General features: G+C 50.0%; 9 protein-coding genes across 9 annotated transcripts; 5 read left to right on the top strand and 4 right to left on the bottom strand.

Annotated features, from left to right (window-relative positions):
- Positions 1-461: 461 nt before the first annotated feature.
- On the top strand, positions 462-2,473 carry LTR84_004412 (uncharacterized protein; the record flags this gene model as incomplete). The annotated part of the gene is made up of 6 exons (XM_064847989.1): positions 462-784; positions 840-1,085; positions 1,142-1,299; positions 1,358-1,453; positions 1,498-1,595; positions 1,646-2,473. The coding sequence occupies 6 exons, from the start codon at positions 462-464 to the stop codon at positions 2,471-2,473; spliced, it is 1,749 nt and encodes a 582-aa protein (XP_064704528.1).
- Positions 2,474-2,994: 521 nt separating this feature from the next.
- LTR84_004413 (uncharacterized protein) lies at positions 2,995-5,249 on the top strand (the record flags this gene model as incomplete). The annotated part of the gene is made up of 3 exons (XM_064847990.1): positions 2,995-3,279; positions 3,334-4,513; positions 4,564-5,249. The coding sequence occupies 3 exons, from the start codon at positions 2,995-2,997 to the stop codon at positions 5,247-5,249; spliced, it is 2,151 nt and encodes a 716-aa protein (XP_064704529.1).
- A 302-nt stretch (positions 5,250-5,551) lies between these two features.
- LTR84_004414 (uncharacterized protein) lies at positions 5,552-7,189 on the top strand (the record flags this gene model as incomplete). Its single annotated transcript, XM_064847991.1, has 5 exons — positions 5,552-5,698; positions 5,749-5,874; positions 5,928-6,005; positions 6,056-6,750; positions 6,799-7,189. The coding sequence occupies 5 exons, from the start codon at positions 5,552-5,554 to the stop codon at positions 7,187-7,189; spliced, it is 1,437 nt and encodes a 478-aa protein (XP_064704530.1).
- A 1,311-nt stretch (positions 7,190-8,500) lies between these two features.
- Positions 8,501-9,571, top strand: LTR84_004415 (uncharacterized protein; the record flags this gene model as incomplete). Its single annotated transcript, XM_064847992.1, has 1 exon — positions 8,501-9,571. One exon carries the CDS (start codon positions 8,501-8,503, stop codon positions 9,569-9,571), a length of 1,071 nt encoding a protein of 356 aa, XP_064704531.1.
- A 569-nt stretch (positions 9,572-10,140) lies between these two features.
- LTR84_004416 (uncharacterized protein) lies at positions 10,141-13,561 on the top strand (the record flags this gene model as incomplete). The annotated part of the gene is made up of 2 exons (XM_064847993.1): positions 10,141-11,200; positions 11,253-13,561. The coding sequence occupies 2 exons, from the start codon at positions 10,141-10,143 to the stop codon at positions 13,559-13,561; spliced, it is 3,369 nt and encodes a 1,122-aa protein (XP_064704532.1).
- A 771-nt stretch (positions 13,562-14,332) lies between these two features.
- On the bottom strand, positions 14,333-17,125 carry LTR84_004417 (uncharacterized protein; the record flags this gene model as incomplete). Its single annotated transcript, XM_064847994.1, has 2 exons — positions 14,333-16,649; positions 16,701-17,125. The coding sequence occupies 2 exons, from the start codon at positions 17,123-17,125 to the stop codon at positions 14,333-14,335; spliced, it is 2,742 nt and encodes a 913-aa protein (XP_064704533.1).
- An 823-nt stretch (positions 17,126-17,948) lies between these two features.
- Positions 17,949-19,013, bottom strand: LTR84_004418 (uncharacterized protein; the record flags this gene model as incomplete). The annotated part of the gene is made up of 1 exon (XM_064847995.1): positions 17,949-19,013. The coding sequence occupies one exon, from the start codon at positions 19,011-19,013 to the stop codon at positions 17,949-17,951; it is 1,065 nt and encodes a 354-aa protein (XP_064704534.1).
- Positions 19,014-19,296: 283 nt separating this feature from the next.
- LTR84_004419 (uncharacterized protein) lies at positions 19,297-21,012 on the bottom strand (the record flags this gene model as incomplete). The annotated part of the gene is made up of 1 exon (XM_064847996.1): positions 19,297-21,012. One exon carries the CDS (start codon positions 21,010-21,012, stop codon positions 19,297-19,299), a length of 1,716 nt encoding a protein of 571 aa, XP_064704535.1.
- A 635-nt stretch (positions 21,013-21,647) lies between these two features.
- Positions 21,648-23,252, bottom strand: LTR84_004420 (uncharacterized protein; the record flags this gene model as incomplete). Its single annotated transcript, XM_064847997.1, has 2 exons — positions 21,648-22,662; positions 22,720-23,252. The coding sequence occupies 2 exons, from the start codon at positions 23,250-23,252 to the stop codon at positions 21,648-21,650; spliced, it is 1,548 nt and encodes a 515-aa protein (XP_064704536.1).
- Between the last annotated feature and the right edge of the window lie 174 nt (positions 23,253-23,426).

Below are 23,426 nucleotides of genomic sequence, written 5' to 3' on the forward strand. Positions count from 1 at the left end.
GCGCCATGCAACGTACTCAGTACCTAAGCATCCACTCTCAATTTCTCCCTCGACCTTTTAACTCCAAAAGCGGACTTTGCTTATCTTGCTAAGAGAATGGCCATGGCGAAAAGCTGTGCCTTCAGAGCCTGACGAACCTCGGACGACCACTACGTTGGCGTCATGGACTCATGCGGGGTTCTCCCGTCTTTGCCGAAGTATATCTTGGGTATTTACTTTCTGTGAATACGCCCATGACTGGTGAGATTGTGCGGTTGATTTGCTATCAACCATCGATTGTACCACTGAACGTGACTAGCAGCCCTGTGGAAAGCCCCTGCAACTTCCTATTTCGGTTCCTATATATCCGTTGGTTCATTCCATCCGAGTCCTCCTTTCTGCATTCTCCTGTCTTCATGTCTCAATTGACCTTGCGCACATTTCTTTACAATCTCTGATTTCGTCTTGTTTCCCCTGTCGCCATGTCCACAAATCGGGTTGTTCTTATATCAGCTGCTCCAGACGAAGACGTGACTGTCCCTTCTGATGCTCCTCATGAGAATGATTGGTACAACGGACGAGACTTTGACGGTTACCGTGTCACCGAACAGATTCTATTCCAGCGACGCAAGTTACGAGTGATATGTGTTGGAGCTGGTGCCGCGGGGATACAGTTTGCATATAAAGCAGAGAGAGCCCTCAAAGATGTCGACCTCCAGATATACGACAAGAACGAAACATTTGGTGGTACTTGGCTGGAAAATCGCTATCCCGGCTGCACTTGTGATATTCCTTCACACTCATAGTGAGTACTCCACAAATGCGCCATGAACAAAGTAAGGGCCTGAAAAGCAATACAGTCAATTCACGTGGGCCAAGAATCCCAACTGGTCTCATTTCTACTCGGGATCGGAAGAAATCTGGAAATACATGAGTGATGTCGCCTTCAAATATGGCATCGATAAATATGTCAAGTTTAACACAAAGGTAGAATCAGCTACATGGGACGAAGATGCGGGACTATGGCGTCTACAGATAGTTGGACAAGATGGATCGAAGTTCGAGGATACTTGCAACATCCTCGTCAATGGATCAGGAGTACTAAAGTAAGTCGGCATACGTTGAGAAGAAGGTCAGGTCGAATCCTAAACATGTTGGCCAGCTCCTTCAAATGGCCCAATATCCCGGGGATCGAAACCTTCAAAGGCAAACTGATGCACAGTGCACGTTGGGATTCCAAATATGACTTGAAAGGAAAGACCGTTGCTGTGATTGGTGGCGGCTCTAGTGCAGTGCAAATTGTACCTAATATACAACCAGGTTAGTCATTTCGCACCACAGTTGACAGGTTTCATTGGGCCATGCTAAACTTCGACAGTTGTCTCAAAATTGTTTGCATTTCTCCGCTCGCCGGTTTGGGTGACGACTGGGTTCGGAGCCAAGTATGCCGGCCCAGGAGGGACGAATTTCGCATGTAAGTGATGTCAACGCAATGCGTGACACCACTGACCTGTTCAGACTCCGAGGAGCAGAAGAAGGAGTGGCAGGAAAACCCAGCAAAGCATGACCAGTATAGTCGAGATGTTGAGGGCGAACTGAATAAGCGATTTACTCTGGTATGTATTGGTGTTACCATCCTCTGATCAGCGCACTCAAGACCTTTTAGATGCATCTCAAAGCAAAGGATCAGAAGGCATCCCGTGACCTTGTCGCGGATATCATGGCAGAACAATTGGGACACGATGAATCCCTCACTAACCACATGATCCCGTCCTTCGCCCTTGGATGCCGGCGAATGACACCTGGCTCTGGTTATCTCAAATCCTTGACAGCGGACAACGTTGAGGTAATAAAACAGTCAGCTGCGCGCTTAACAGCAACTGGAATCGTGGATGAGTCAGGGGTCGAGCACCAAGTCGATGTTGTTATCTGTGCAACCGGATTTGATACCTCATTTACACCCCATTTTCAGGTTCATGGGCGCAATGGTAGGGAGATCCATGAGCAATTTGGTGAATTTCCGATTGGTTACATGGGGATTGCTGCTGAAAATTTCCCGAACCTTTTTCTCTTCATTGGACCGAATGGGCCAGCATCACATTCCAGTCTTCTACCAGTCTTGGAATGGTATACACGGTATGTGTTCCAAGTGATTGAGAAACTACAGACGGATCGGATCAAAGCGATTGAACCGAAGAAGGAAGCCATCAAGGATCTATATAACCATACACATGAGCTTATGAAAAGACTGGTCTGGTCATCAGCTTGTAGGTCATGGTTCAAGAATGGCAAAACCCATGGCCCGGTCACTGCAATATATCCTGGAAGTCGCTTACATTTCTTTGAGGTCATGAAGAATGTGAGATGGGAAGATTACAACATTACATATTGTTCCGACAACAGATATGCGTTTATGGGGAATGGATTTACTCAGACAGAGGTGGGCGATGGTGATCCAGTCTGGTACTTTGATGATCCGTTTGTACGGCTTTGAGAGGACGATGATCCACGCACGATAGACCATGGGACGTCGATCCATTGAAGAAATCATATACTATAGCACAGCACAGGGTAGCCTATGTGAATATGGGAATAGATGGTCGTCGTGCCTGTGATCAACAATCTCATTAGTGGGCAACTGAGCCTCGGGGTGCTCTTAGGCACCCTTAAGCATTGGGGATCCCACTCGTAAATTGCCAGCAAGAACTGCAAGCGTTCCGGTCCCCTCTAGCGGCTTAGCGGTTTTGCGGATGTCGCAAAAGGGACAGGAAAGGCAGGAACGGCTGTTGACCTCGGTGGGGAAATCCCACTCCAACTCAAGCAGCAAGGAAGGCACTACCACTCAAGAACTAAACCCCATAAAGTTCGAGCCAGGCGGGCTGATCAATCTCGTACAAAGTACTTGCGTGCGACTCACATCCATGAACAGGTCATATTTTTACTCTCCTCGAGCCGGCTGTCGCAACTAAGGACCTTCAGTTTGTCTACATTATATCCCCCAGCCAGCTTCTCATCATGTCGAAGCGGAGTTGGCAAGAGGCCAATCTCACCTCTCCCAGAGCACTACCCGCATCAAAGCAGTCTGGTTCGTCGAGCTCGCCGCATTCCTACCACTCTCCAACTCAACAGACATCACCTAAGAAAAGTCGTCAATCATTTGACGAACCTCAACCTATTGCTAAAGCTCCACCGAAGCCTCAGCGGACCAACTCAACCACAAATGGAACACCCACAGAGGCGACCAAGCTTCCGGGGATTTCGAGGAAGGTCAAAGCATGCGCCGCTTGTCGCAAACAAAAGGTAGAGGAGAGTCCCATTGAACAAGTCTTTATAGACTAACATATGGCCCGGTAGATCAAATGTATCATGGTGGGGGACCCACCTTGTCAACGATGCAAGGAGCGTGGACTGTCATGTCGACTGAACAAGAGTTTGCAAACACTCATGTCCGAAGATTCGAAATGGAAAGCTGCCGTTACCAGGGACGTTACATCTCTATACGCTACGGTGGAAGAGATTGTTCGAACTTTGCAATTGCCGTCACTACCACAGATGCTCACATCGACTCAAGACCCGGCCATATTCTTTGATCAGGAAGATGATAAAGACGAAGACGAAGACCAATCACTGGACAATTCACCAAAGGTGACCCCAGTGGCTGACAACCTGTCGCACGTTCCTATTGAATCTCTGTATCAGATTACAGGGATGCGTTCACTGCGTGCCAGCGAAAACATCACGGAGGACCAAACGAGGATATGTAAGCAGCTGCGTGATACCGACTTTATTGCCAGAGGCATCATGAAACAAGAGGACGCCGACCATCTTGTAAATTACTATCTCAGCAAACTGGACCCCTATATTTGGCACATCTGTCCGGATTATACAGATCTTGAATCGTTCCGTCGAAGATCGCCCACCTTGACGGCATGTGTCTTGACCGTGGCGGCTCTCCATGATTCCAAACTTGGCCACTTATATCCCATCTGCAGCAAAGAGTATCGAAGACTAGTCGCAAATGCCATGTTCGAAAGAAAAATTGACATGGAATATCTACGAGCGCTGGTGTTAGGATCCTACTGGCTAAGCGACATTTCCTGGACTCTTTCTGGATATGCCATCAGACGCGCGAGTGAGTTTCACCTGCGACAATATTACCAGCAAATCCAGGAGTCAGTTGATTCACCAGACAAAGTTTCGCAAACCAAGTTACAAGAGGCCATTGATGGGATTCGAGTGCTATACCTGCTTTATATATGTGACCACCATCTCTCCATTTTATATGGTAGATCATCAATCATGCGAGATAACGAGAGCTATATCACTGGATGGGAGTCATACCTTGCGTGTTCACTATCAACGGATGCAGACCGCAGGATTGCGGGCCAGATCTGTCTGATGTATCTAATGAACCAGATACGGGAAGCCCTGGGTCCGGAGGACACCAACACGATCCTGCCAGCATCTGCATTGACAAAGATTGCTGGGTTTGAACGAGACCTAGATGACTGGATTGCAAGATTTTCTAGACACAGTAAGTGCAATGTTGGTGCCATGGGAGAAATTATACTGAACAATTTCCAGATCCAAGCCAACTGGTGGGCAATTGGCCTAACAAAGGTGCAATTATGCACTATCATTGGGCGAAGCTGTACCTTCAATCATATGTTCTTCGTGGTCTTCCGGAAACAGGCGCCGTGATTCCTGAGCACTTCCTAGAGAATGCATCAGCAGCAGTAGCAGCCGCGACTGCCATCATCAATCTTCTACTCGAGGATAAAGACGCTCAAATTGCCATTGCTTATGTTCCACATCACGTTCATGGTATGATCGCCTTTGCGTGTATGTTTCTTTTAAAGATTGCAACCAAATACAGCGAGCAATTGTTCCTTGACACGGTTCGATTCCAGCGGTTGATCAATGCATTGGCACAGCATTTCAAATCCACAGATGTCGGAAAGGATCATCTAATTCATCGCATGGCGGATGGACTGGAGAAGATGGCTGAGAGTCTAGGAGGTCCCACGCGGACGAAGAATCGACGGGTCAATGGAGCAAGACCGAGTCAGCCTCTTCCATCCCCAAGTCAACCTGTACCTATTGTGACCCCAGGGAGATCATCTAACGGTACGACGGATATCCCAGACTATGGTTCTCTTGATCCTACAGCATTTGACTTTGGGGATCCTGCACTGGGATTGGGGATGCCCTTCTTTGATTTTGAGGGGACCACACTGGGAGCGGGAGATACTATGTGGAATTTTAATTAGTACGAATGATGATCAGTAGCTGTGAACAACTGACGTTTACTGTAGATACCTAGTATACATGCACTGTATCTCGATTTTCCTTCAATGATGTGCTTAAGGCGGCGAGAGGTTTTGGCCAATCAGAGGAGCCCCAAAGCAGAACTCAGGCTTGGCGGATTTTCGGAAGGACTAGCGGCTTTTCAGCAGTTTGAAGCAATTCGCAGTCAGGTTCATCTTGCTGAGAGACTTGGAGCTCTAGAAAGTATCACGTCGTTGACTCTCAACCCTTTCAACTGTCGCTCTCTCCCTTTCAGCCTCTCATAATGGCAACACAGCGGCTGGCGCTGAATCTACAGCGTTCCCTTCGAAACCGCAAAGCTCTCGCCTCCATTCAATCTCCTCTCAGACGATACGCAAACCCCATCACTCCCTCGAGAACCGAGAGCACCACACTTTCCAACGGCTTGACGGTAGGATCCATCTCGCTAGGAGAAGCTATATTGTACTGATAAAATTTCAGATCGCCACCGAACACTCGCCATGGGCCCAGACCTCGACCGTGGGAATCTGGATCGATGCTGGTAGCAGGGCTGAGACCGATAAGACCAATGGAACTGCTCATTTCCTCGAACATCTGGCTTTCAAGGTAGACCTTCTTGACCTACCGCAGCTTGAGAATGTCAAATCTGACGATTTCAGGGAACTGGCCGACGCGACCAACATCAACTAGAGCTCGAAATCGAGAACATGGGAGGTCACCTGAACGCATACACTTCTGTACGGCACCATTATTGAGGCATCTCAAGCTATGCTAACAGTCTGGGCAGCGTGAAAATACTGTATACTACGCCAAATCCTTCAACTCGGACGTCCCCAAGACCGTCGACATCCTTGCCGATATTCTACAGAACTCCAAGCTCGATCCCAAAGCTGTCGAACGAGAACGTGATGTTATTCTCAGGGAACAAGAGGAAGTTGACAAGCAATTGGAAGAAGTTGTCTTTGATCATTTGCACGCCACCGCCTACCAAGGCCAACCTCTAGGTCGCACTATCCTCGGACCACGGGAGAACATTCTCAGCATTACTCGTGATGATTTGGTCGATTATATTAGCACAAACTATACTGCCGATCGTATGGTTCTCGTTGGAGCCGGTGGTGTTCCTCACGAAGAACTCGTCAAATTGGCCGAGAAACATCTTGGTGGATTGAGATCTGCACCTCCTACCTCGTTCGCCGCCGAAGTGGCCGCTGAACAAAAGCGAAAGCCCGACTTTGTTGGCTCCGAAGTCAGATTGAGAGACGACACTATTCCTACAGCTCACATTGCCATCGCCGTTGAAGGTGTGAGCTGGAAGGATCCCGATTTCTTCACTGCCCTGGTGACCCAAGCCATCGTTGGTAACTGGGATCGCGCCATGGGTAACTCCCCATATCTCGGAAGCAAGCTGAGCACATTTGTTAATGCCAACAACCTCGCCAACAGCTTTATGAGCTTTTCCACCAGCTACAGTGATACCGGGTAAGTGGTGAGCCATTCAGGTCCGAATCTTTAGCTAATCGTCCACAGTCTCTGGGGTATTTACCTCATTACTGAGAACAAGACTCAAATCGATGATCTGGTCCACTTCACACTCCGAGAATGGTCAAGACTATCATTTAACGTCACCGAAGCCGAAGTAGAACGTGCCAAGGCCCAACTCAAAGCCTCCATTCTTCTATCCCTCGATGGCACCACCGCCGTCGCAGAAGATATTGGACGACAGATTGTGACCACCGGACGACGATCAGACCCCGCCGAGATCGAGAGAGTCGTCGGTGCCATCACAGAAAAGGACGTCATGGCATTCGCCCAGAAGAAACTTTGGGATCAAGACATCGCCATCTCTGCTGTCGGTTCGATCGAAGGTCTCCTCGATTACCAGAGAATAAGAAGCGACATGAGCCGAAACACAGCATAGATGTGAGAGTAGAAAGGGGGAAGTGATCTGGGAGTTGGACTCGAGGCCTTTCGGTAGAGCTGAGCTGAGCTGAGGCTGGTCTGGAAGTAGAAGTGAAGACGAGGACGCTTTGTATTGTACAGTGCATAATTCGAAAAGAAAACGAAAAGACAAAGTGCCAAGAACCGTTTTTAAAATCTGTTTCGTGGCATGAGAGGAACGACTAGATTGTCGCAACTTGAGTTGGTATGATTGTTTGTCCCGTGCCATGGTCTGGTCAGTCGACGTTCTTCCTGCTCAGAGATATGACTTGTAGTGCTATGAGTATCATTCCATTCCTTGAGGCCTGTCGATTATCATGAGCTCCTCCTTCTTACTTAGTCATTATAGCAGCTCCCCAAATTATATATCCAGGCACGGTAAGTCCCCTGAGTACAAAAAGCATAAGTCGATGAACATACATAAAACACAAACCATGAGCTAATCCTATCCCCTTCAATCTGTACTACAAAACTTCCACCCCCCAAGAAGAATAAATTCATTCGTCCGTAACCCCGGATATGCATCCGCGTCGAGTCTAGTCTCTGACGCTGAGTTAAGAGTTTTTCATTCTGTGCCTCGGCTATCACAGCCAGTCAGACGCAGAGACAGATGACGCAACGATGTCAATCAACTGACGGGGGGGATGGATGCGAGCACCGCTCCCTCGCAAACAGCTCGCGAGCACACCAAAACAGTCCCGTCACGACTACGAGTACTATCGTGCCAACAAATAATGATAGCTCTTAAGTAAAAGCTATCCCACTCGGTAAAAGGCATTCAATCTCGTCCATCCCTCCCTAGGAGCCCAAGCGGACAAGCACCCTCCAAGTGGCTAGTTCAACCCGATTTCTCATGCCCCCCGCGGGTATCATACGCCACGATTACTGGCAGAATTAACTCCATATCCTGATGATGTTGAGCCTAGGGATTGGGATGGTGTTCCTGTCTTGCCTTTTCCTGGTCCACAGCTTACAAATGGGCCTGTGTCTGATCTACCTGTATTCAGACTTTTGATTTTTGCTCCTCAAATAAGTGGATTGGTTGCCCTGTGCTGTGCTGTGGGTTGTCTAAGTTTTTTATAACATCACACTGGTGTCGTCGGATTGTGCTCGGTTCATTTCTGGCCTGCTTGTCTTCGAGATATATATACATACACAGTTGGTCCCCAAGGTTGACTGTCTCCATCTCACTTCACGACTACATTCCACCTTTTGACTTCACTTGGATACATATATACACATATTACTTACCAGCAACCCAACTAACTCACTTCAATCGAAACAATCCACCATGGCCACCGCCAACAAAGCCCTGATCTTCAAGAAAGTCCCCACGGACTTCCCCGTGGTCGGCGAGCACCTGAAAGTCGAGGACCTCGAGGCCATCGACCTCAACCAGAGCCTCCGACCAAATAGCCTCCTGCTGGAGACACTCTACGTCTCATTCGACCCCTACATGCGAGGTCGGATGCGAGCTCCGGACGTGAAATCATACTCGCCACCATTCACGCTCGGGAAGGCGTTCGAAGCCGGTCTGCTGGCGAACGTCTTGAACTCGACGCTCGACGGCTACGCCAAGGGCGACGTCGTGTCGGGCCGACTGCCCGTGCAGCAATACAGCGTGTTCACGCGGCAAGACGACTCGACACCTCCGCCCTCTAAGATCGACACGGCCACCGGCCCAGACGATCTCCGCCACTTCCTCGGTGCGCTGGGCATGCCGGGCCTCACGGCGTACTCGTCACTGTACGAGATCGGCAAGCCGAAGAAGGGCGAGACCATCTTCGTCAGCAGCGCGGCGGGCGCGGTCGGGCAGCTCGTGGGCCAGCTGGCCAAGCACGAGGGCCTGACGGTGCTGGGCAGCGTCGGCTCCGACGACAAGCTCGACTTCATCACCAAAGAGCTCGGCTTCGACGGCGGCTGGAACTATAAGACGGAAAAGGGGTCGACGGCGGAGATTCTGAGCCGTCTCACCGACGGCAAGGGCATCGACATCTTCTATGACAACGTCGGCGGCGAGCAGTTGCAGGGCGCCCTCGACAGCCTCAACAATTTTGGCCGCGTCGTCGCCTGTGGCCAGATCAGCCAGTATAACCTGCCGGCCGACAAGAGATATCCCATCACGAATACCTTCCTCACCGTTTCGAAGCGCCTCTCGTGGGCCGGCTTTATCGTGAGCGATGCGAATATGGGGCCTAAGCATTTCAAGGACCATAGGGAGAATGTCAGCAAGTGGTTGAAGGATGGGAGCTTCAAGGCTAAGATTCATGAGACGGTCGGGATCGAGAATGCCGCGGAGGCCTTTGTGGGGATGTTGAAGGGGGATAATTTTGGAAAGGCCGTGTTGAAGGTTAAGCAGTAAGCGATTTTGCAAGGTAGTGAGAGTGAGTATAGGCTATGTATACCGGCAATGAAATGTTGGTGGACCCGGATTTCGAGACGATGGCGAGGCTGTGATCTGCAGATGCCTACGATTGTTTGAGATTCTTGATTCGCATTTCCGGCGTTGTATTCCTGTAACAGGGCCACGATCCGGTTCTCGCCAGATCTGGTGCTCTTTTGTCGATTTCTGAAATAGATATTTGACCACAACAGTGCCCTATGCCAGTATTGTGCATGATGAAGGAATCCCCATGATGAACCACCCTACACTATCGGCAGTTATGCACCAGTCGAAAGAAGGCTGAAGCGATGAGGCCGAGAGAGCTCGGTATAGTTGCCCCTTAGGGTTCAGAATACTCGTACCTACGCGTATTTTTGGCAGACCGCGGAACAGCCATTGCCTTTGAGCTGGGAATCGCTATCTCAAATCAATGCAACTATCGTCTCGCTTCACAATGGGCCATGGTGAGTAAGGAACGATGTGAAATGCGCCCGCTCCCGGCAGAGAACGTATCGCGGATGGACGTGGAATATCCCGCATGAAGCACAATGTCTCCCCTTCCCCCTCAAGATCGATCAGGCTTCGAGGTTGCCATTATTTGCGCCTTACCCCTTGAAGCAAATCTCGTCCAGAGTACTTTTGATATCTTTTGGGAGGATGAGGGCTATAACTATGCCAAGGCTCCTGGTGACCCGAATATCTACACCCCAGGAGTGATTAGTGGTCACAATGTTGTTCTCGCCCGCCTACCGAACATGGGCAAGGTCGATGCCGCGAGTGTGGCTGCCAGCATGAGGATCAGTTTTGCCGGCGTCAAGCTTGCTCTGCTGGTCGGCATTTGTGGGGCTGTACCTCGTCGACCGGACAGCAACGAAGACATTTTTCTCGGCGATGTCATTCTGAGCCAGACAATCATCCAGTACGATTTCCGGAAGCAGTACCCAATGTCGGAGAAGAGGATTTCAACGGTCGAAGATAGCCACGGAAGGCCAAGTCAAGAAATTCGATCAATCCTGGCCAGGATGAGAGAAAGCCGCTATCGTAAGAAGACGGAGGCCAATATTAACACATATCTCACAGAACTACAGCGCACAGTCAAAGACACCATTAGCCCGGGTCCAGGCCTCGACCTTCTTTATGAAGCGTCACGCCTCCACAAGCATCACAATCTCACCACGAGTAATCTCTGCGTTGTGTGCGCAGAGGATGAACAATCTAGGTGCCCAGAGTCCATTTTGCTGAACTGCGATGAACTTGGGTGCAAGCAGATGGGCGTTGCCGTCCGAAAGCGACAGGAGGGCCCGTCGAACACACAGAGCGCAGTCAGTATACACATTGGCAGAATAGGTTCTGCCGACGTTGTGATGAAATCCGGCTGGGATCGAGACCGAATTGCTCAGGAGGACAATATCATTGGATTTGAGATGGAAGGCGCGGGTGTGTGGGACCACTTCCCCAGCGTCGTCATCAAGGGTGTCTGTGATTACGCTGACAGTCACAAGAACAAGCGATGGCAATGTTACGCGGCTGCGGCTGCGGCGGCTTGTGCGAGGTCGTTCTTGCAGGAATGGAATGCTGAGATCGTAACGCCCGCAACTCCCGCTCAAGGTAAACCAGCAACGATTTTGTCTGCATATCGATCTTTCTCATGTATTTTCAGATTATTCAATACCACCCCAGTGGTACGTCCCTTTCCTCCAGTCTCAACTCCAGAGTTTCATTGGTCGGAAAAACGAGATCGAGAAACTCGAAGCGAAACTCTTTGGGTCGGACAGCGCCAAAGTAGTAGCAGCACTTGGCCTTGGTGGAGTCGGTAAGAGCCGAATTGCGCTTGATTTAGCCTATCGAACAAAGGTCCAGCGTCCGAGGCATTCAGTCTTTTGGGTTGAAGCAACAAACAACTTGACCTTTGAAAGGGATTATTTCGCAATTGGCAAGCTACTCAAAATTCCTGGGATCGACGAAAACCAAGCCGACATCAAACTTGTTGTCAAGCGATACCTTAGCCTGCCAATCGCCGGAAAATGGTTCTTGATCATAGATAATGCAGACGACGAGGACAATTGGGGCGTTTCTGCCAGTGAAAGTGAAGAGCAGATGAATCTTGGTGATTATTTACCAGAAAGTCCTTCAGGTCCAATTCTTGTCACCACACGGAGTCGACATATCGCAAGTACCTTGGCAGGGAGAAATGTAGTTGAGCTGCAGGAAATGAGCATCAACGAGGCCGAAGCAACCTTCCGAAGCTTACTTGAGAAACCAGAAATCCTTGTTAACTCTCAGGAAACACAAGAACTGCTGCAGAGGTTGACTTTCCTACCTCTGGCAATCGTCCAGGCGGCATCCTATCTCAATAAAAACGATGAGTCAATCTCAGTTTATTTGGAGCTACTGAAACAACCAGAAGATAACGTTGTTGATCTCTTGAGCGAAGATTTTGTGGATAAAGGTCGGTACAAGGGCGCAAAGAATCCAGTGGCGACGACATGGCTTATTTCATTCAATAACATCCGAGCGAGGAATCCGCTCGCTGCAGAATACTTATCATTCATGTCCTGTTTAAATGAACAGAATATTCCCCAATCGCTCCTGCCTCTTGCCCCGTCAGTAAAAGACATGGTCGACGCAATCGGAATTCTAAGAGGATATTCTTTTCTAAGAAAGACGGATGACAGGAGCTCCTTCGGAGCCTTGTACAACATGCACCGCCTAGTGCGTCTTGCGACCCGCAATTGGCTGAGGCACGAAGACCTACTCGGCAGTTGGACGGCCAATGCGATCCGGCGGGTTGCGCAGATCTTCCCAAACTACGACGCCCTGAGGCCGGACATTGTGCATGAGCAATGGAGCCTGTATATGCCGCATGCGCAGACATTAACCGGATCAGGACTCGTCGATGACCTCGAGGAAAGATACGATCTACTTGCAAAGACAAGCGTTTGTCTCCTTGAGAGTGGCAAGTATGGCGAGGCTGCGGAGATCCACCTTTTGATCGTCCGCCGGATGGAATGCAAGTCTACTACCGGGACCGTGAAGAAGGCCACGGCTTATCACGACTTTGCCGACGCATTGAACGAGATCAGCCAGTGGACCGAGGCCGAGAAATACCTGCGCCAAGCGTTGGAGTGGCGTCAAGAAATGCTGGGTGTCGACCACGTTGACACACTTCGCAGCATGACCCTGCTCGTTGAGATACTGAACGAGCTAGACAGAGTACAAGCGGCTTTTACCCTGGGGCAGGAAGTAGTTAGTCGAAGTCAAAAAGTCCTAGGACAAAACCACCCATACACACTCGAAGCAATGGGGCATCATGCTATGTCACTATCCCTACAGGGCAAGCATGAAGAGGGATCAAGCATATACGCCGAGGTGTTAGAGAGACAGCAGAAACTCCTCGGCCGAGAACATCGGGACACGTTATCAGCCATGAACAACCTCTCCCTCGTCCTAGCCCGGCAAGGAAAACACCACGCCGCAGAGACACTGGAAGCCGAAGTTCTCGAGACCAGAAAGCGGATCTTCGGCCTGGAACATCCAAGCACTTTGCTCTCAATGCACAACCTGGCCATCACACTACACCGCCAAGGCCGTAACCAAGAGGCAATCGCTTTGATGAGGGAGTGCGTGCACCTGCGGGAGACCACGCTAGGCGTCGAGCACGAGTACACGAAAGTCTCGAAGGAAGGCTTGCGGCGATGGCAAGAGGCCGAGCAGCAGGAGGAAGAGGAGGACAAGAAGAAGAAGCAGGCCCATCCACAATCTGGTAGCTTACAATCTCCTGGACTGCTCGCCACGACGTTTCCAACTCCAACAGCAGCTCACGCAGCCAAGCGAGGAGACGAGGCCAGGTCGAGTTCTGTATCTGTATCCAACGAACCAGAACATGCCCGACTCCACCAGCAAGCGTCAACTCAACGATCGACCAAGAGTGGTTTCCTAGGCAAACTGGCCCTTCGTCTTCGGACCTAGTCAGCAGGGTGGGTAACTAGTTAGGTGGCTTCCTCAAACCTTCAACCCCCCTTAAACTTCCAAGCATCCTGAGGCCGAAAGTGTAGAAGTGAAAGTGAGAAGTGAAATAAAGCGAGCGAACGTTTTTTCTTTGCAGCCAACTAGTTGACTGCCCGACTCCATCCCTCGAATAGAAAGAGGATTTCAATCGTGGTGCGCGTGCCCCACGCGGGATCTAAAGGCTGGATCTAAGGAGGTTATTCTCCCACTCTTGGAGGGGATGTGCGTATCACCATTAGCGCGTATTCCATATATTTCGTGTAGTTCAGAAGATGTGGCACGTATGTAACCCCGGTGATGTTATTTGGCGAAACCCCCCACGTAAGAAGGCACTGGTTGAGACAGATAGTCTACTCCTACAAATGCATCCTCAAGATCTATCACCTTGCCACCTAGTTTAACCGTACTGGAACTTAGGGCCAACAAAGTAAGTCGATTTCTTTCTGTATAGGTTCGACGGTATCTACCTATATAGGTCCTGTAAGACGGGCTGGACGGCCTCCTCCATGCTGCATCATGTGCTTAATTACAGCGGCCTCGCTCCATTTGCCGAAGACAGTTTGAGGTGTGTATATAAATACACTGGTAGGTAGAGGAGGTAACTAGGTCGCCTGTCGTTGCCGCAGACATTGAATCGTTGTTCGACTGTGCTGACCCGTGAGGATTCACGCCACTCAAAGCAGTCCTGGCTGTGCGGCCTCGTCAGATGTCCTGGAGCTATATATCCTCTGGCTACTTCTTGGTGCCCTTTAACAGAAGCTTGGCTTTGTTCGTAAACCTCTTCAAGACTGATTTGTCGTTCCGACGGCTCGCCTTCAGTGACTCAAGTAGTTCTACGATCTCGCTCGACTCCACAATTTGTTTCAAATGCCCTCTCCCGTAATTGTTCGCCGGGCGCAAGACCCATTGTAGCTCGTCAAGATCAGCACCATGCTCAAGCAGTAGCCGCAAAACAGGGAGAAATGAAGCGGACGCTTCATTCCTCGAGGACTCAATATACTTCGTCGGCAGATTCCCCAAATACTCCGCCCACACAGACGCTTCTCTGCTTAGCCTAGTGTCAGGAAAGAAGCGCTCGTTGGGATTGGCTCCCCGCTGTAGAAGCAACTTGACCATTGATGGATTAAGGTTATTTTCCATTGGTAGAGCATAACCCAGAAGAGGCCTCGCTATCCTCTCATTGATATGAGGATCTTCCAACCTGTAAGCGACGTAGCGCATCAGGCCAGCGCCGATCATCGATCCTAAAAGGTAGTCATTTCTGTCGACTAACTCGCTTCTGTAGCAATAGTCGACCTCAAATTTGGAATCAATGCCATGCTTAGAGACCAATACGTTCTCCATCTCATCAAGCAAGGTGAATTCCTGCTTCAATCTTTCCTTCTGTCCACTCTCCTGAGCGCATTGGTCCTCGATCGCCAGTGCGTAGTACTTACATGCATTCACGAAAAAGTCAGTGTCCAGAACGTCACTAATCGTATGACCCCATGGATGGACATTTTGATATTCCTTAGCTGGTGGGGAAGCCTTCTCAGACGCAACCGATAGTCGTAACAAGGACAATTCAGCATCGAAATCATCGGGCTTCCACTTCCCAAAGGTCTCAAATGTACAGTCTGTCTTGCGAAAGAACTCCTGTACAGTCCTGTGAAGAAAATCGACCGTGTAGCACCATAGTGGGGGAAGGGAAGTGGCTTTGTCCTGTACAACCTCGAGTAAATCTTTGCAGTGAGCATTCAAGCGCTTTCTCATCATGTGATGAATATTCTCAATTTCATCTTCACTGTATAGTTTCACAGGGCCACGAAGTGCATATTCAGGATCACTTTGTTCTCGCTCGATAAATTCATATGCAACCAGTGGAAGTGGCTGACGCGCAACAGTGGCAACTTTGAATATCCTCACTGATTCTTGGCGATACTGTGGCTCAATCGATTCAATCATATGCTGAAAGTATTGCTCCAGATCACTTGGGAGAGAATCAAGCAGCGCTTTCATTTCGGGTAACCTGGCTCCGTCAATAAGACCTTTCTTTAGAGACTGTACGACAAGATGCACCCATAGAAAGACACCTTGGGCTCTTGCAGTTACATCATCGGCAATTGTCTTCAAGAGAGGCTCCAAAGATTCGCGCTCCTTGAAGTTGATGTCTTCTGCCAGGTTTGTTGTCACATATTTCTTGATATCGTCTCGGGTCAAATCTTCCAGCTTGATTTTGTTGACGCTCTTTGCAAATGCACTGATGAAGGCATTCCAGGGTCGACTCGAGGCACATACTTTGATAGATGGATTCGATGCTAGGTTTTGAATGATCGATATCAAGTCTTGATGGTCACCACTGTACTCGTCTAGACCGTCGATAAATATGCAGATTCGATCCTCTAGAAGTTGTGATTGCGATAATCGTCGGATGGCTGTGCGGAAACGCTCAAGGTTCCAGTCATCATCAAACTCATCCAATGGAAGCCAAATCTCTTCCATGAAAGCTGGGACGTCTTTGAATAGCTGAAATAATATGGACCGCAGCAGGCCCTCTTCGGACTTTTGAAGGGACGACCCAGAGTTCCAAAAGAAGTGGAATCCGACATTTAACTTTTTGGTCGTTGCCCATGCCTGAAGGTTTGACAGTGTAGAGTCGCGGCCACCATCTGGATTGAGCAACCACTTCGTTAGTGTAGACTTGCCACTGCCAGCTTTACCTGAGATCCAGTAGACACCGTCGCCGGATTGCAACCAATCTCGAAAGTTGCTATGAGAATTCTCGAATATCCATTTGAATGTTTCGGCGTGGGCCAGTTTGACGGTGTCGTATCGGACTCTGATACTGCCAAAGTGTAGACGCCGTAGCACTCGCTGTTTTCTGATTACTACTTCACTGGTGTCGGCTAATGCAGTCAATCCGAGCGTTACCGCGGGGGAGGATTTGTCTTCCGCTTGGCTGCTGAGCCGCGAGACAATGTCGTCCAGCTTGGAAACGGTGTTGGCTTCCAGCGCATCATTCTGCTGTCGTAGGAGACGGATATCACTCCGCAAGATCGACTGTTGTTGCCTGCAGTCCTATCAAAACAATTCCGATGCTGGCAGGCTTAAGGTTGCAAACCTTAAATCACTGATGACAAACTGGCTCATCAGTGCTTGCATGCGACTCAACCGCTTCTCTAGATCCGCAATTGTCCGGCTCTTGCGAATGGAAGTCACAGCAACCTTGAAAGTGGCCCATTTTCGGCTCTGATTGTCTTTGACCCTTAATTCTTCAAGGAGGGAGAGCAGCTCATCCGCCAGAGCCTCGCACTGGTGAGTTATATCTGCAAGACCTCCTCTGGACGTGTTCTTCACTGATGAGCTGGCATGGAGTACTTGTGCATACTGTTTTACAGCCTGCGTGATCGACCCAAGTTCAAGGGCTTCCGTGGAGACGCCTTCTGCAGAGCTGTATAGCTCCTGTCCTTCCTTGAACAATTTGATCGCGAAATCCACAAACTGGATGATGTTGCCAGCTAACGCAAGTCCCGCGACTTCCGCCATCTGAGAGAAGAATGGTATATCTTTCGAAACTGTCGAAGAAGTGAAGTTGAGTTGTAAGGCTGGGAATGGACAGTAGCGACAAGATAGTCCCCACGTGATAGTCGGGCAGCGTGGCAGATCGCGCATGATTGGCCGCGCAGTGCAAGGTGTGGCAGGCCAAGCGGCTGAGCGATTCGGCCTGTCAAGCAGCCTTGTGTCTTTTCGCCTGTCATGTATGAAAACCCGCCATTAGCAAGCGAGTCGACTGGGGCTTAAGTCCTCACTTAGGTTGTACAACTGAGGTCCAGATTGTCCTGCTTCCAGGTGATAAGTTTGCGTAGCAATACGAAAATTACAATCACTCTTAACCTCCTTCAATGACATTATCGGAAGCGCTGGGGTTTAGTATGGACTTCGTGGCAAACTGGATCATCACACCTCAAAAGAAAAATGGGTATGCAACCGAGGATAATTGGGTACTGGATAGATGCCATGCGAAATTTCTGTCGTATTTCACTCTAAATCCACAATCACTCCAGAGTACAAGTCTGGAATATGTTGTTGACTTTCGTGACCAAGACCTTGCGAAAAAGTCGAACAATGCGATCTTTTCGCGAGACAACATGTTCGTTACCAGCTGTAACCTTGGTCGTAATCTACGAAACTGCAGAACGAGCAGTGGGCAGCTGAATCGTAGACTTAGCCGAGGGCTTGTTGGAAACTGTCCCGAAGTAAAGGAGTAGTCTGCGACAGTCATCATAGAGGCATACAGTCAAGATTCCACAGAACTTACAACGCCTTGATGCTGGTCTGAGTCATATCATTTGCACTCACAACAGGGTGCTCACGGTATAGCTGTTGAGGTTGCCCTTGCTTTGTCTCGTAGAACAAATCGGTCAGAAAACCATCTCGGTACGCCGCCCGCGGATGCACTTGCATGGCGAAGCGGCTGTTGAGATTTGCCATTTTGGATGTGCAAATGGCTTGCATCATCGCCTTCCAGAGCACTGTCAGGGACGGCATATTGAACGTTGCGATCCCAATCCTCGAGTCTCTCGTATGGACTTCTCAGCCAGGCTTGTAACTCATGGATGAACAGCCGTGCATGGTCTCTTCCCAGGAAGTCTGTCAACAGCTCTTCTGCTTGTCCAGTACTGCCCTTCAAATCAATGGATTTCAGGATCGAGATGATGTACTCGAGGAGGAAGTCGGCATTATTGGCACGACGTGTACCTGTGGACGAAGACGACGAGGAGGAAGAGGGCAAGGATTCTGAGTCGGGACTGAGGAAGTCAAAGACAGAGAGTTCGCGACGGACAAACGCTCTCGCTCGAGAGACTAGATTGTCGTCCTGTTGGAAAGAGGTAGGTTTGATCGCTCTGTACCGTGAGATCCGGTTTGAGCCGACGTGGAGGGAGAAGAGCCCATGTTGGTAAACGACCTTGCGGAAGGCGAGACCCGTGCGGCGCGATTCTCCAGGTGGTCGCTGACCAGGCCGTGCTCCGTCCCAGGGTCTTGAAAAGTGCCGCTGATGTCTCGCTCGCCTAAATCTGTGACGAACAGCTAAGGCTTCGATATTACTGCGTGGCGCAGTCTGTTCAACGGGTGGCGGAAGATAGAATGTCTTGCTACCTCCGCTGTCTTTCTCATGAACGTCATATCTTATCGCCTTGACTTCGCCTTTACATAATGGGCACACCTGCTGATGCTGCAGCCACTGGCCTAGGCAAGGGAAGTCGAACTGTTCATGACGGCAGGGTAAAGCGATTGCCTTCTCAGTGATTACGTCGAGGCAGATGACGCACTGGTCTGGCAATGTCTGAGCAACAGGAGGTGTAGAGATTTGTGTGGCCCCTGCTGATGTTATCGAGTAGTCATTTGGTAGGTTGTCAGGCTCAGACGATGCCATGAACAAACTATGGCTCGTGGCGAGAAGGTGCTTACAGAAAGTCAACAAAGTGAGGGGAAAGATTCGAGATGAATTGATTATATGTCAGCCTTGCCAAGAAGGGAAAAGGCTTGGGCTAACCACTTAGGCCCAAGGTCGGCCAGTAGGGGTCTTTCGCAGACGAAATAGAGATGTTTGGGTGATACAATCTCCTCTGTGAAGATACTTTGTATTGTACAACTATTAGAACAGTAGGAGCTGTGATACGGGGAAACATGGCACGCGGCTTCTTTCGCCAAAAGCCTCAACAATCAGCCTTTCCCCAAACACGGGGAAATGCAACGACATCCCTCACATTGGCCACCCCAGTGAGGTATGCCAGTAACCGATCAAATCCAAGGCCATAACCACCGTGCGGACTGCTCCCAAACCTTCTCAGGTCAGCATACCATTTCAACGACCCAAGACTCTCTTCAGGTTCCAAGTATGGATATGGCTCCACGGTTCCAGGCTCAACCTTTTGAAGTAATCCTTTCTCACGCATGGCACAAACAAGATTTGGTAGGCGGTGTTCTCTCAAGCTTCCTCCAGCGACTTCACAGTAGCCGTAGGGGAGCAGAAGGTCAAAACATGCCACCGTCTCTTTGGACTCAGAGGGCCGCTCTGCACTGTTGTCTTCTGTGCTCAATCCGGATGGAAGCATGTAGAATGGCTTGACAACCTTCGGGTAATCTGTGACAAAAACAGGCCGATTGTCGGCAAAGTGTTCGCTAAGCCAACGCTCGTGTTCCAATTGTAGGCCATGCTCCCATACTGGACGACGCGTGAATAGCTTCCCTCCTTTTGCAGAATTGGCTTCTTCAAGTAATGATACTGCTGCAGTATATTCAATAGTGCGCCATTCACCCAATAACTGAGTCCATCGACCGCTTGGATCTACGATCTCGTCGGCCGGCGCTTTACGATTCTTATCGGCATAGTATTTTACCAGTTCCCGACCAACATGGTGGTTCATGAGAGCTGTGGTCATTTCCTGCACCAGCGATTTCACGCCGTGCATGATCTGCTTCAGATCCATATTCCTATATTCGGCTTCCAGCATGTAGAATTCTGCCAGATGTCGTGGAGTATCGCTCTCCTCCGCACGAAATGTGGGTGAGAAGGCGTAGACTGCACCCAGTTGAGCGCAAAATGCTTCGAGGTGGAGCTGTGACGAAACAGTCAAATATTTCGGGTCCCGGAAATACAACTCATTCTTTGTAACACCTTCATTCGAATCAGAAGGCGCAGGCTTTGTACTCTTAGGCGAGAGTGTAAAAACTTCTCCAGCACCTTCGCAGTCAGACGACGTAATTAGAGGAGGATGCACCAGATAGATCGGACGGTCAGAATTTTGAGTCTCAGAGAAATGAGTCTGCATGCTGGAAACCAACATACTGCGGACACGGAGGAGAAGAGATTGAAAGTCGGTTCGCATTCGAAGATGGGGCACGGTTCGAAGAAAGCCCGTAGTCATTGCCTTTTTCTGAATTGGATTTTCGACTGTATCGCCATCGCCGATCATCAAAACTTTCTCCACCTGCAATTCATTTTCCTGCTGGCCACCTCCTTGAGACGGTACCCAGTTACCCTGTAAAGATACAAAGGCCCCATTGGAGATATTCTCTGTCAGCTTAGGGTCACTGAAGACTGCCTGGAGAGGAGCGAGTGTCGTGCCATCCGCGATACTTGCAAAGGCCACTCGCTTCTGCTTCCTGATGCTGCGCACCAACCCATCAATCACCTTACGGCCATGTGTAGATGTAGAGCCGCCTGTCTTTTCTTCTTTCACTGGGGTGCCGTTCTGCGCTCCGGGTTGTCGAGCGAAAGGGTTGGCATGCGAAGGAATCGTAGAGAGTGATTGCTTCTGGGGAGTCGCGAGGACGCCGTTTCTCACAATATCATCGAAGAGTCTGTTCGTGGGTCGATGCCTCAGAAGGCCGCGAGGGATCCGTGTCGATCTGGCCACCTGCCATAGCATCACGAGATTGAGGTTATGCAATCGAAAAACTGCTTTACTTACAGGAAAATGAAATATACCGAGTCGAGAAACCAAATTGGAGCGCAGTCACTGGTGTCGATCTCTAGGGTGCCATTGGTCAGCCTTGTCAGAAGCCTGTGTGGTCAGCCTCGTTTAGGCCCGGAGTTTATCCGAATCTGCAAACATCACATTGCACGATCTCGAGCCCATTTTGTGACAACGCCCTCGCTGATCAAAGCATCATCGTTGTCATGTTACGTTCTCGCTTCGTAAAAGTGCCTGGCCAGCGGCTTATAGTCCATTGCTCGCGTCACGCATCACAAAAATCCTCTGGTCCCAAGCTCGTTGCCCCATCTCACTTTAACAAACTGGATCTCCGCAGCCGCAGACACCTGGATCGATTCATCGCGAATAAGGAAATAGAGGCGCTGGCAGAGTTGAGGGAACAGATCAAAGGAGCAAGAAAAAGCCTCGATGAGCTAGCCGGCATTATTGAGAGATTGGAGAACATTCGAATCAATTAGCAGGCACAGGTATCCGAATGGGAGCATGCGAAGTACGTACAACCAGCTTCAGGAGATGAGCAGGACGATACACAATGAACATGTCGGAAATTGCCAATGTTGACATGCATTCTACACATCCAACATACTTCTCACGGCCTGAGGTCGAGACTGCAATGAATGCATCGATGAGGCGTGGCTCCGACCACTGTTGTCCAGTCTACTTTGACTTACTGTGCCGATACTGGAGGCGGACTCCCCGAGCCATCTGCGCTGTGTTCTGGAACTGGTCTCGCTGCTTCCACCATCATAGCGTGACCGATTTGGTCGCCCTTCAGCCTGAGATACACGTCGTCTTGGATCGACTTCTTCCTGCTGGCGCTTCCGCCACCAGGAGCCCCCACTCTCATCCTCTCCGACACGCAGGTCGTTTGGGATGTTTCCTGTGCTGAAGTCCTTGACCGCTGGCGATATGGATTTTTTGGAAGATTGGCCCCGATGTGGTATTGTGCCACCGGATCTCGACCACCAAGAGCTAGGAGACGCTCCACCCGCACCTCTTCGAGCGTAATCATGCGATCTCGACTCCAGGGGAATGCCACCTTCATCGCCTCTCGAAGCTCGTTGAGCAATCAAGACCTTCTCCTCATTTTCATTCATATAACCCCGCAGATTCAGCAGGCATAGGATGAGGAGGATCGGCGAATAGCCGAGTCCATACAACCATCCGATGTTGACATCTAATCTGTACGGCGAGATCTGCCAAACCCATGATCCTGCAAACATATATGCCAGTCTGATGGCCACCAGAAGGACAACTTGCAACAACACTCCCGGAATACGAACATTATAGACACGGCTACTATATGCCAAACGAAACACAGTGAAACCCAGACACATGACCGCCAAAATCGACCCGGCTTTGAACCGGCCGTCCAGAGCTGCCGGAATGGCTGACGAAGATGTCTGCTCTATGGACCTTTGCTTCTGCACAAAAGTCCATCCACGAGGGATGACCAGGAAAAAGACCATCCAGTCAAAGGCGTAGAAGACAAGCGGGAGGTAGAATTCAAGCCTTGCGTGTGTTCCGGTAGGCCGGAACGCAAAGGGGTCAGCATCATGAATCTGACGATGCTTAAATGATGTCCTGCAACCATTAGCCAAATAGCACACAGAATAGCAAACTATAATGCAAAAAGCATACCAGCTCCTAACAGCCTCCCACACGCAAGCCAATACCGTCGGCACAGCCAGCGTCAGGAAGAAACTCTGTAGAATCAACGGTAGATTAACAATGTAATCCCTATCGACATCCACGGCGGTAAAACAGCTCAACAAGGCACAGGCGGCGACGAAAATCGTCCAGTACCACGGCCAGCGGCGACCGACAGGCTTCCAGCGCCTCTCACGCGGCAGGTACGCTCGACCGTGCTTGCGCAGATTGATGGTCGAGAAGACGATCGAGAGCGCGAACAGCGAGCCGAAGACGAGACCCGTGATGCCCCGCGCGCCGATGGCGTTGACAGGTGTGTAGCATGAGGTTGTGTTGGCGAAGGTGCCGTTTGTTGCGGATGTCAGGATCGGTCGGTATGCGTCGAAGACGAGATAGCATTCGCTGCCGTTGGATAGTGTGCCGTTGGAGTATAGTGTGTAGTTCCAGAATTTCAAGGCTGTGGCGTTGTACGTGATCCCGTTTGCGACGAGGGTTGAGTTCGGCGGCTCGTCTTGGGACGACATCTCATTGTTCTCTGCTCGTAACGCGAATGCCTATGTCTATCATCGAGCTGAACTGTCGAACAACATCATATAGAAGAGCCGAAGTTGGACGTCACTGTGTTGACTTTCGAATTTGAATTGTCGAAGAGAATCAACTTCGTGGGGTGACTGAGACGAATAACTTTAGACGGATCA

Source organism: Exophiala bonariae (assembly GCF_035927105.1).
Source record: "Exophiala bonariae strain CCFEE 5792 chromosome Unknown scaffold_19, whole genome shotgun sequence".
NCBI lineage: Eukaryota > Fungi > Ascomycota > Eurotiomycetes > Chaetothyriales > Herpotrichiellaceae > Exophiala > Exophiala bonariae.